The sequence below is a fragment of the Agelaius tricolor genome, unplaced genomic scaffold, assembly GCF_023055355.1.
Source record: "Agelaius tricolor isolate 1412-34295 unplaced genomic scaffold, bAgeTri1.0.p SCAF_8, whole genome shotgun sequence".
Classification (NCBI taxonomy): domain Eukaryota; kingdom Metazoa; phylum Chordata; class Aves; order Passeriformes; family Icteridae; genus Agelaius; species Agelaius tricolor.
The window spans coordinates 33,027,499-33,039,984 of record NW_027269268.1 but is presented as its reverse complement, the minus strand read 5'-3'; the positions used below and the strand labels follow the sequence as shown (position 1 = coordinate 33,039,984).

The 12,486-nt window shown below is 44.6% G+C and overlaps 1 protein-coding gene across 1 annotated transcript; it reads left to right on the top strand.

Moving 5' to 3' along the window:
* The first annotated feature begins 1,767 nt into the window (after positions 1 to 1,767).
* Positions 1,768 to 7,302, top strand: LOC139592410 (melatonin receptor type 1A-like). The gene is made up of 2 exons (XM_071432258.1): positions 1,768 to 2,307; positions 7,017 to 7,302. Exons 1-2 carry the CDS (start codon positions 2,115 to 2,117, stop codon positions 7,058 to 7,060), a joined length of 237 nt encoding a protein of 78 aa, XP_071288359.1. The 5' UTR covers positions 1,768 to 2,114; the 3' UTR covers positions 7,061 to 7,302.
* Positions 7,303 to 12,486: the final 5,184 nt, after the last annotated feature.

Sequence of the window (12,486 nt, the reverse complement as noted above, 5' to 3'; positions counted from 1 at the left end):
CGCTAACCGGCCGGGGGGATGGAGGGCGGGGGCTGGTGGTGGGTGGATGTGGCTGTCTTGGGCGGCTCTGTGCTCACCACCACCCTCTGCCCAGGAGCTGCGGCGCCGCGCTGAGGGGTTCCTCCTCTTGCAGTGCGGGCTGCTGCTCTCCATCTCCAGTGATGCACGGGCTTTGGATGCTGCTCGGGAAGCAGTGGGAAGGAATGCTGTGTAGTGCCGACACATCTCCCCGGGACTGCTATTTATCGGGGCGGCGGGAAAACACGCTGCCGGAATATCGAGCATTTAATAAGTCCGTAAGTGATCAAATAAATCAGCACTTCCCGCACAGAACACAAGCGGTCTCATTCACCAGCGGGAGGCTGAGCGGCGGCGCTCCTCGCTCCGCTGCCCGCGGTGGTGTAAGAAAACCGTGGGTGAATGGGAAGCTCGGGGTTTCCCTGGCACTCAGCCGTGCAGGCTGGGACTGCGGCTCCTGCCAGGGCGGGGGTGCCGCTGCTGCCACCGCCCCCGCCCTGCCCGTCCGCGCCTCTCCGCGGCTGCGGGCCGGCCGCTCCCGCGGTGTCCTGTCACACCCGCCGCGTTACGCAACTGCTGGTGACAACGGTGGCTTTGGTTACCCCTCACCTCGGGCTGCCACGGGACACAGCGCCGTCAGCCCGGTGCTGGGCGCAGGCTGCGCCGCATGAGCGCCCCCCGCCCCGCGCAGAGCCGCGCACCGGCAGAGGAGCCCCGCGCTCCCGCTGCGGATCCCCGCTTGTCCCCCGCAGTGCAGCAGCCCCGAGAGCGGAGGCTCCGCGCGGGACGGCGGTGGGTGCGCGGAGCCGCCCCTGGCCGCCAGCACCGCGCCCAGCCCTGCGCTGCGCGGAGCACAGCGCGTACTGCCACCCCCACTCGCAGCCCGTTGTCCTGAATGGGAGGGTGATTCCCACGCCCAGTTTGCTCGGAGATTTTCAACAGCTCTATGCCATACGAGCGAGAAGATACAGTCAGAAGAAAGTGCCTTTTTTATTTTTTTTTTAATTTAATTTATTTACCAGTGTGCCCACCGCACGAGAGGGTGAAGGGGTACCCTATTCAGTCAACTGGGTCCTCCTCACAGCTGGGCAATGGCTCCCTGTTCCCTCCTTTGTTTGAAGCAAATGCTGCTTTTGGGGAACAGGCGATCCAGACTTCACCGGGCTCGTAGGGGTGGCACGGGGCATCCCCGCTACCTTTCTCTCCGTCTTCCCCGTGCAGACCGCCCCCGCTGCCCAGGGTGCGGGGGAGGAAGAAAGGCTGCAGGGGAGGAAGGAGGGGGGGCAGCCGAGGCGGTGCGTGTCCCCCCCCGCCGCCCCCTCGCTGCGGCAGCACGTGGTGCTCCCGGGACGCGGGTCCTCAGACGCCCCCCCTGCCCAGCCAGCCAGTCTCCTTCGCGAGGAGCTTTTTATAGCAGCTCCGACCCGCTCCCCGATGGGAGGTTTCTCGCCGCGCTCACGTTACCGTGCGGGTGCGATGTTAAATAAAGGAGGGGGAGGAGGGGAGGGGACTTCGGCGGGCGCTTAATTAAGAGCCGGCGTTAACCAGGAGGGCTAAAAATAGCGCCGAGCGCCGCAAACCACCCAACCGCAGACAGCAAGCCCCGTCGATCCCTGCCGCGCCTCCGCCGGTGAATGGAGCGGCCGGCGCTGAATGGAGCGGCCGGGAGCATGAATGGGGAAGCGGAGCGCGCCGTGAATGGGGCGGCGCGGCCGCCGCGGGGGGGCGCTGTGGCGCCGCGCGGCAGCAGCTGGAGTCCCGGCCGCGCACGTGCCGGCGCGGGGGCGGCTCGGTGTCACCTGGCGGCAGCGGTGGCGGCGGGCGGGGCGGCGGCGCGGGCGGGCTATAAAAGTGTCCCGCCGCGGCACATGCACACTTCGGGGAAACTTCCTGCCTGGAGTGGCGGCGCCGGCCGCCATGGGAGGTGCGCCCGCTCCCGCCTGCCCCGCTCCGCCCTAGGGCGGGCAGCCCCGCGGCGCAGGGCGGCCGCCACCGCGACCCCCGCCCCGACCTGAGCTGCCCCCGCCGGAGGCAGCGCGGGCGGGCGCGCCCGTCCCGCCGGTACCCGGTAGTGCCCTGGGAGGTTCGGCGGCAGGATGAGAGTGAACGAGAGCGAGCTGAACAGCTCCGTCCTCCCGCGGGACCCGCCGGCCGAGGGCGCCCCGCGCCGCCAGCCCTGGGTGACCTCCACTTTGGCCGCCATCCTCATCTTCACCATCGCGGTGGACCTGCTGGGCAACCTCTTGGTCATCCTCTCCGTCTACCGCAACAAGAAGCTGCGAAACGCGGGTAAGGGGCGGCGGGGAGGCCCGGGGGCGCCGCCCGGGCTGGGGCGGGTGGGGGTCCCGTGGCCCCGGGGGGCAGCGCCGCGACCGCTTCGTCTGCCGGCGAAACTTTCCCCGAGCGCGGAACTCCGGGGCTGGGCTCTTTGTCTCCATCCCCAGCTGGCGGTTACAGGCTGTGACAGATGCCAAGGGCTCCGTCTTTCCTGCCGAGTCGGTAATCGAGCGGGAAAGGGTATTTTTAGCTCCCGCCACTGAATCCTGGTGCTATTTTTAGCTCTCGGCAGTTCCCACCTAGCAAAAGAGAATGGCAAGTAAGTCGTATTTAAGAATGAAATTTAAACACGGTACTGGGGATGCTGCCTTGGCATACAGTGTGTGTCTGTGCATGCTGGATGCTATTCTTCTGATTGATTTTCTTTGAGTTACAGAAATGTCTTCAGTAACAAATTCTGTGGTTGGAGCTTCAAATCAAGCGAATGCGAAGTTATAAACATTGCAGGATTCAGACAATTCCCTCCCCCCACCTTTGTTCGCCTCCTACTTGCTGTCTAGGTCTTTGGGGAATGGAAAACATCTAACAGAAAACAGCTTTAGGCACTTTTTTAAAAAATCAGCCTCTAATTTTGACAGGATAGAATCTGTGCTGGTCTATTGAGTAAATCCCTCTTAGTTCATGGATTATTGGTCAGACAGGCAGGAACTTCTTCAGATTCATTCTGCTTTATCATGTCAGACCAGCTGCTGCGCACGTGTACCAAATCTGTGCACTCCAAACCCTATGCATCTTTCATTGAAAAAAATACAGGAGCATGGGAAGAGAGCTGTACTGGTAATGAAAGCAGAATTTCACTCCATGACAACTGAGAAGCTGCTTTTATTTTTTTCACAACTGGGCTTTTATTTTTTTCACAACTGGGCTGTCAAGGTCTCCATTACTACTGCACTAAGTTCATTAGTTAATGGCTTAAAATTCATCTGAGGGGGAACTTGAGCCTGGTCTTTGAGCTAGCCTAAGAAAGGTATCTAGTACTGGACTCTGGCAGACAGTGGCATGCTTGTCTTTCTGAGGTTAATTCAGGTAATTCTAGTGGATTGTCTGCTTCAGTTTCATTCAGCCACAGTGGAATGCCACACACAAGATCAAAATGAAGAATAACAGATTTTAATTTTTTTTCCTCTCTACAGTTGTCACTGATGTAAATTCTGAAAGCTCTTTTATCTTCCTGCTTTCATTGGCAGGAATTCCATTCACTGGAGCTGGCAGGGCAACACGTGCCTGTAATTGAAAGGAGGCTCCAACTCCATAAGTCCAAGTGACCACTTCACTACCCTTGTTCCCTGGAAGACTTTTAGATGGAGGGAGGAAGGGTTGAGACAGGCATATTACTTGGGTTACTCTAGGGGAATGGGTGATATTCTCCACCTCCTTAATTAATAAATCTATGCTTTAGCACTTCTGTGGGTAGTTTGCAATATGGACAAGTCTGAAATAAACATGGTGTCTTTTTTCTGGAGACATAACTGAATGCTTGGGCTCTGTGTGTGCATATCTCTGCTGTAGATATCATGTAATCCCTCCTGAATCTCGACAAGTGCTCACTTGCTCACTCTTACTGCATTTCTTGTTCTTGCCTTTTCTGTCATAGTGACTGTTAAGAACTGCAATAAGCTGGCAACAGCTAGGAGAGTAGAGTATTCTTCTGAACATAAATTGTTTGAGACTGGAACATGAAGTAGATACTTCTTGACCCTCTGAAACAAAGGATTAATTAAAACAAGTACATACTTTGTACAATGTGATGAATAGTTTATAGTCGTGATTTAGGAGAAAAATAGGAGCAAACTTTTAAAGCTCTTGAGTTTGAGGGTTTTTCTCTTTAAAATATGGGGGGATTTAGTAAATGGATTAAAGGAATCTTTGGAAATAACACAGGTTTTAAAAAGGTGTTGTAAGTGTTCTTGACTAATCCTGCAAAAACCTTTGCCTGGGAATAACTTTATTTATATAAGCACCACCATTTAATTGGGCCTTCAATTAGGACTTACTCAGGCAAATAAATTTGTAACAGGAAGTATTTAGAAGACCCTGGCCCAAATTGGTAAGTTTGAAGACTAAAGTCTCCCAAGTCTTGTTTTTCCTAATTCAGATTATTCAGGAAGAGATTACATTGAAAATAATCTGATTTATCCATACAACTAATTTGTAACTTGGTAATACCAAAGGCAGTTACGACTTTTTACAGAAATGTATTAAGAAAGAAACTTCTACTTTTGCAACAACTTATATTAATTAAGTCTTGCTGGCACATTTATTGAGGAAAAAGGACACAGGATGAAAATTCCACTGGAAAAAGGTCAGGGAGGAACAGAAGATACCTCCTGAAGAAAATGTATCTCACTGAAGATTTTCTTCCCTCTTTGCAAGAGAGGACTAACAGAAATAAAGAGTATTTAACCCTTTCACAAAAAGGTGGATTTGGTGGGGGAAAACATCTTTCATCTCTGTCCTACTCTCTATTATATACATATGTATTGGAAGATACTACAAATTGAACCTGTGGACTTACAATTTAAAAAGTGCATTGGGGAATAGTAGGAAGGCCTAGAAAAACCTTCTCAACAAGTGGTGTAACCTTCCTGACAGTCAGAAGGTTAGTAAAAGACACTGATCAAAGCAGAGAAGTCAGTAACTCAAAGAAGTTTGTCTCAGCAAGCGAGGAGTGTCTGATACTACAGACTCCTTCATAGGCACAAGCATGGCTTCAATAGATGCTCTTCTAGACACAGAAGCTGATGATGCAACTGGTAGGATCCTCTTTTATTTAATGTACTTGACTTGTAATAAGTTTCATAGTTCTGGTCTGTTATTTCTTTTATGGTGGCTTGTAATCCAAGAGGTGCCTGACACCAATTCAGTCCTGATGGGAACAGCTGCAATTTAAAGCTGACCTACACAAAGACTGAATTTGGTTTATGATATCTGTAATCTTTTAACTTTGAAACAAAGTTCAAGGGAAACATTCAAGGCATAAGGATTTTAATGACCATATCTTGGTAGCGTATTCATGCAGCTTGAACTTTAAACTGATGTGCCTTCTTTAATAGCCAATTTTCAAAAAGAATGAGAACAGATCATTTTAAAAAGAAGTTTTGTGTAAATCCTTGTCTCATTTACCCTTATAAATATTCATAGATCAGAAATAAGGTCATTCAACAGATCCACCCTGGGAAGATGCAATAACTAGCCTTAGGGAAGGTGTATTAAAAAACTGTTGGTACTTTTAATGAGTGGAATTTTTACTTGAAACTGTCAAGATCAAATCAGAGCATCTCCAAAAACTGAGGAGATCATTTAAGTGATCTATGTAATACCACAGACAAATTTGTTGATTGCTGGTATCCTTATGCCTTTGTTGTTACCCACACCAAGAAAAACAATGCATCAAGAACAAGGTGAGGGAGCAGTTCTAAGTCTTTGACTATGGAGATTAGTTCTCTGCTAGTGACATTAAAATGTCAACAGATGCCTGTTCTTTTGGTGACAGGTAGATTTGGGTATTCAGTGATTGCAGGACTGGACCATTCTTAAAGTCAGTGAAGAAAGTTTTCTTGAATGGTATTACACCTCTTGCTCTTCTTTCTCTTCCTTTTGAAACTGTTCTCTTGGCCTGGCGGGTTGCTTTTTTTCTGGGTGTTCCGTGTGCTGAGGTCCAAAGGTTCCCTGGCTGCCCCCTCCAGTGGAGTCCAGTGTGGGAAGGGAGGCCCAGCAGCCTCAGCCTCACTCCTCACTGTGTGCCTGTCCTGTCTGCTGTCACTGGGCATGGGCTGGGATAACACAGGGACTGGTGCCAGGCTGCTAACTAGCACCTACTAAATCAGGGCAGAAAGCTGCTTCTCACTGATCTCTGGTCTGTGCTAGGTGTACTTGGGGTTTTGTACATTTTTCTAGCTTTTCATGTCCTTGGCCCAAATGTTTTGTTGCTAAAACTTTGTTACTAGTGAAGAAGGCATAGAGGGAGTTTGACATTGCTGAGGCCCCAGGGCCCTGGGCAGCAAGATACAGTTGATTTCACTAGGACTGCACACATGCTTAAACTTACCTATGTGTGGTAACTACTTTTCTGAATGAGATGGCAATGACAAAGGGAAAAAACCCCAATGTTTGCATGCTCAATCTGCCTCACCTGCTTTAGATCCCAAGAGTTCTGTGAAGACAGCTCTGAGTGCTCAAAAGAATACAATGAACTCAAGGGTAATATTGAGTAAGGGTAATCTCTCTAAAATCTCTTCAGATCAGTGAAGTCACTCTTGAAAGAACTAACTAACACAGCTACTTTTTTTTTTTTTCATTCTTTGCTGAATACTACAACCATTGCAGAATTAGGGTTGGGAATCTATCAGTTAGAATTTAATTTTGGAGGCTTTTCAAACTGGCCCTGGGTTTTGATTCAAGCAGTGTAAGAATCTAGTTGAGGAGTGCTCCTCTCTTAATGCATTTTCTAGAATAAAAATTTTAAAAATAAGGACGGAGTTATCTTTTGATAACCAGATTGGAGATATCATCAGCCTTTTCAGAAAAATGTTGTTCTTGATGATGTTTTGTTTTTTAGTTTTAAAATTATAATATTAAATGCTCTAGTAAAGATTGTTTTATCTAATAAATGAAACTCCTTTTGTGAATTGAGACTAATGAAATCCTTCTTTTTGTCACAGGTGAACCTTGGACTTCATTTTGTGCCCTGAGAGACTATGGGTAGCCCGACAAATCCTTGACACAAGGAAGAGAGCTTAGAAGATCAAGTTATAGCACAAATTCAGGGTTCTGATAAAAACTGAGATGTTGATGGCAATGAACATTATTTCAGAATTTAATAACTTCCAGTATTAAAAATGGTAAGCTGTTTGGGAGAAGGGAAAATGTTTAGAGGAGATGCTGAATTTTTCCAATTGTTGAACAGAAGTGAGCATAAAAATACAGTTTCAATAAAGTTGTTCCTCAGACTGGTTTTGATTGAATAATTTACTGAATCAAAAGTTTGCTTCAAAGGCTTGTTTAAATGGTGTTGTGCTGTTAGTGACCCAAAGGTAGAGGTGAGTATTCCAAATAATTAATAATTTATTCTCGCTAATGTGTCTGTCAAGCTCAGGTATTTATTCTTTTCACAAGATTCTGCATTTTGAAGTTTTTAGAGACATTGCTTTTTCTAGTGTAGCTGCTGCCAGTGGGCAGTGATACTCATATGCTCTACTATTTGCTGTCTCTTTTAGGTTATTTTTGAGGGGTTTTTCCTTTTCTCATAAAGTTTTTTTTATCTTTGGTTTTTTCATTAGCAATATCCAATTTGCTTCTGCTCTTCTCTCTTTCCTATTTCTTTTCACGCTATCCACTTTTCTTTCATAACATGGATACTTCATGTCTTTCCAGCAGTCAGACATCAGCAAGTCTAGGTTAGTGACAGAAAATGCTACCAAGAGAAGTCATCCAGTGCTGGGGTGGCAATGTCCATTCTGTTTCTCTGGTCAGGCTTGCTTTCCTAGGGCAGTAAAAACTTTGTGGTGTCAATTCAATGCTAGGCATCACAGTTTAGTTTCACCATGTCAATAAGAACTTGTCCCCTTTGCTGTTGGCAGTTTTTCTCTTAGTCACATCTCTGAGCTGTCTTAAGTTCCACATTTCCACTCTTGAGAAACAATTACAGACCTCTGTTTCAGGAGGACAGGTGTTAGTAAGAATTCCTCAGGATAACAGAAAACATATTGCTAACAACGCAAAAAATGTTTGCTTATTGAATGAACAAATGAACATGTATTTAATGTGTGTAGTTAAGTAATGCTTGGGACTATAATACAGATGCTGCTACTAAACAAATCCAAAGTTCTTTCCAAATCTAGCCCTCCTAAAGTCACAGGTAGACAGGTAGGATAATCAAGGTTTCAAGTAGAACAGCAACTGAAAGTAATCAGCAAAGCTGTTTACAACATTTAGATAGTATCTTCTGTAGCTTTGTGGTAGTCACTGACCAGTATGTGTAAAAAGTTTCATGTTCTACAGGTTTTCTTAATGAGGAGACAGACTTCCCTTCCTTGAGGAAACACTTAACACCAGAAGTAAAAATTTTCAGCTCATTCTTTTCATTTTATAAATCTCCTAATACAGTACCAGGTTGTATAGCTAGATACGCTTTTTGAAGAGTAGGTGTTAGACTACTGGTCTTCATAAAAATTCAGGTCTTGATTATATCAGAGAATCCTGTACTGGAGTTGGGAACTTGAATTTGTTTGTTTGGGTTTTAGGCAGGAGGGTGGGTTGGGTTTTCTTGGTGGTGGAAGACTCATCTTTTCCATTGCTAGAATTCCCCTAAAGCCCTTCAATGCTTCATTTGGACTCTCTATCCTTCCTGAGAACCTCTGTTCTCTAAAATGAGAGACAATAGAAGCAGCCAATTTTAGACACTTACATGCATGACCAAGCACTGAAATTCTCTAGTTAAACACAGACTAAGCAGCTGGAAAGGTTTATGGATGTTTTCAAATTAATTATATTTACAATTAACACCTTTAAACTGACTGTTCAGCTACCTTTTTTGTGAAAGCTGGACTGGATATATACTTTTTTTATTTAGGCCTACACAAACCCCATTCAGCATGATGTGTACATGGTATTCTGCACATGGTGCTGAAGTGTAAGGTCTGTTTATGTCCTATCACCATGGGGTTGTTTGGGGTTTGGTTTTGGCTGCAGATGCAAAGTTAGCAAAGTTGATTTGTGTTCAGGGAGAGGACACCAAGCAGAGGTAGTTTCCCCCTGTGCTGACAGAGGTCAGCTCCATGCTTGGTTTTGAGGTCAATGTGACTTCTTTTTTAGTCAGCTGTTTCAGCTGCACCAAGTAAAAACCTGTTGAGGTTATGGTGCAGCTGCCAGAACTCAGCCAGACAATTGGCCAGCTCTGTGGAGATGAACCAAAGTGACGAATGGGCATGAGTACAGGGATCAGCTTTGAAAACTGATATCCAGTCATGCCATGCAGAAGTTCCACCAAGTCTTTGCATTCTGGGAAAAAAATTGAGTATTCTTTTTCCCCAGTAGTGCCTACAGGTTTCATTTTATGTTTGTTTTCCAGAATGACTGATAAACAGTTTTCTACTCCTTAGTTTAACTTGATTTTTAAGGACATCTTCATCTCCCTGTCTGTATTTGGGAGACATTTTTCATTTTCACAGGTGAAAGAGTCTAGTACAGCTAGGGTGTGACATTTTTATTAGGAGTACTTTGAAAATATGGGAGTTGCACATTATGAAGAATCAAAGTTTGCATAAATGCAAATTAATCGTTTACTTCAGTTGCATTTTTCTTTTATTTTGGATGAAGAATTAATGGTCTTTAAAGTTAAAGCATATTAATGTAAAATACACAATCTTAATTATAGTAATTATTTACCTTAAAGATGTCTCTCAGATTATCAGTGTAATGCTGAGGTCTGCCTTCTGTAATTTGAGTATTGCAATGTGCATCAACTAACATGCAGGTTCACATAATATTAATCTACTTAAAACCTAGGTTCTTCCCCACATTACCCTTATTCCATATTACATCTCTGAACCTTCCCTCAATCTGTCACTGAATTAGCTCTCACTTAGAACACAGGATTGAATGGGACCTTTTCAGTCATCAAATACAATTTTCAGGTGTTGTGGGTGTTCATAGGAACCCTTTTGGAATCACCTTGCCCCAACTGAAGAAGTGTTGATACATTGGAAGGTGGCTTAGTGAGCTTTTGGATGCTGCATGAGGTGTTCAAGACCAGGTTCAACGATACTTTGAGCAACCTGGTGTAGTGGAATGTGTCCCTGCCCATAGCAGGGGGTTGCAACTAAATGATCTTTAAGGTCCCTTTCAACCCAACCCATTCTATGATTCCCATTGCCTGGGTGTTTTCTGTCAGTTTATATGCTTTTGCTGTTGTACCAATATTACATAGCATTGATATTCCTGTAATGAGAATAAAAGTATCACCTCCTGGCTGTTGCTTTGCCAGTCAAAAGAAGGTTGATAGACTGAGTGAATGTGGTTTCTACAAAATCACCTTTCCCCTTTGCAAGGAAGCAGCATGTCCAGAAGTATGCCTGATCTCTGGAAATAACTTCCCTAAAAGTGAAATCCTGGTTTTACTGAAATCAATAGCAAATCTCCTACCAAGGTCCTGTCTTGCTTCCCTTTTTGTCTCTGCAATACTTGCCAGTGAGTAAGAAGGCTGATGTACTACTCATAGCACTAAACCCTAAGTCTGGTAAGCAGAGAGTTCTTCCATAAGTCTGGAGTTGGAATAGGATTTTTGTTGGATCACTGATAGTGTTGTAATAAAGTTGAATGCAGGTAAGGGTCATGAGTGCCTGACCTATGTGTCCTGAGGTGGGTGCATTGTAGGAAGCCACTTAGAATTTCATGTACAGTAGGTATGCAAGCTATTAAGTCTGGAAATTGATGCTTCAAGAACACACTTGGGAATAAATAAAACACAAGAGACCATCAATGATTGCTACTTTGTAGGGTTACAAATGGGAATTATTACTTAGGACAAAGACAGTTTTACTTGTACTGGGGTTGTCTGGTCAGATCACACAAGTATATTCTTGATATATTTGTCCTTTTCTATTTTCTAGGAACTGATTGTTCTTTATTGCATTCATTAATCTGAGTAAATTGGGGGTTTGCTGCTGTAGATGTATAGCTGGGTGTTTCTGTTGTGAATTATATCATCATGTGTGTATGATGTCCCTTTGGAAATTTCTCAGTCTGGCTGTCTGTGATCACTAATTTTTCAGTTGGTTTTGTTTTTCCCTTGTCTGAAGAACTGTACTGTTGAGAATCTCTTCAGTGCTTATAAACCCATCTTATTCTCCGCTCCTGATGAGGTAACGCATTCCAACATCTGTCACTGAGGATTTTCATGGCATTGGCTGTGTCTTGTCTTGGGTATGTACAGAACCACATTTATATTAAAGCACATGTAAATCCTACTGATTTTTACCATGTTGCAGAAGTTATTCAACCAAAGGTTGCTTAATTTTGTGTAGTTTGGGTTCATGAATTTACAGATACTCATACATCCAGAAACATTTCCTCTAATTTGGTGGTTTTTGCAGAAAGACCTTTTCATTTAACCTTTTTTTTTTTTTCCTACTGCAACATCTGCTGGCACATTGTAACTCATAATTTTGTGTATTGCTTGTGGATATACACACTCCAGAAATTAGTCTCTCATACACAGGAGAACAATATTCAGCATTTCTGAGGGGAGGGAGGACAGTAATCTTTACTTTTGCAGCACCTAGACACAGATGGTGGCTTTAATTCTTAGGATAAATTAGAAGAATTTTGGTGGCTTTTAATTCATGGTTATTGAGACAGCTTCCCATGGGAATTTTTGTGAGTGTCTTGTACACATAGCCTTCATTGGCCAAGCTCATTCTAACTGTTCTGCATGCAAACTTTCAGGACTACAGAGTTAACAAAGTAATCCTCGTCAAGCTCAGTAAAAGAGCTTTTCATCTCCTCTATACTGGTAAGTATGGAGAAAACAGCAATTTGTGTCTTAGCATATATTAAATATCTAATGTAGAGCTCAAAATGCAGTCAGATTTTCTTGCTCTTGCAGCAAAGGTTTTTGAACAATTTTTTGGCAAATAATTGGGCATTTTGTTTTCACTTAAAATTTGTGTACATACTGTTGTTTTTTGCAGCTGTTCTGATTCCTTTTTCTCTTGCCCCTTCAGTGCATCCCACTACTGCAGTGCCTGATAATGACTATGAACATTTTGTTGGTTGGTGGGAAACTGCCTTGATTTTCTTAATTTTTGTGGCACAATAATTGTCTCCTTTGTAGGCAATCTCCAAAAATATTTTATATTTACCTAACATATCCACTTTTGTTCAATGACTTCTGCATGTTCCTGTGAATTTGACATGCTTTGCTCATCATACATTTGCACTTTTTCTTTGGATGATCCATACCCATTGGGTATTGAAGATGACCACCCTCAGCACAATACCCAATGGTTGTTGGGGTTGTTGGGTTCTTTAATACTCCTGTATTGAAGAACAACTTTTCACTTGCTAAATTGTTTGCTGCTGGATTTTTTGTTTTCCTTTGTTTTTCCTTCCTGCATTTTCCCACTGAGTGTG

What these genes read in the sequence shown, in the direction of transcription:
- LOC139592410 (XM_071432258.1), top strand. Translation starts at nt 2,115, where the DNA reads ATGAGAGTGAACGAGAGCGAGCTGAACAGCTCCGTCCTCCCGCGGGAC. An exon ending in CAAGAAGCTGCGAAACGCGG is followed by an intron (nt 2,308 to 7,016) that starts GTAAGGGGCGGC and finishes TTTTTGTCACAG; the next exon opens with GTGAACCTTGGACTTCATTT.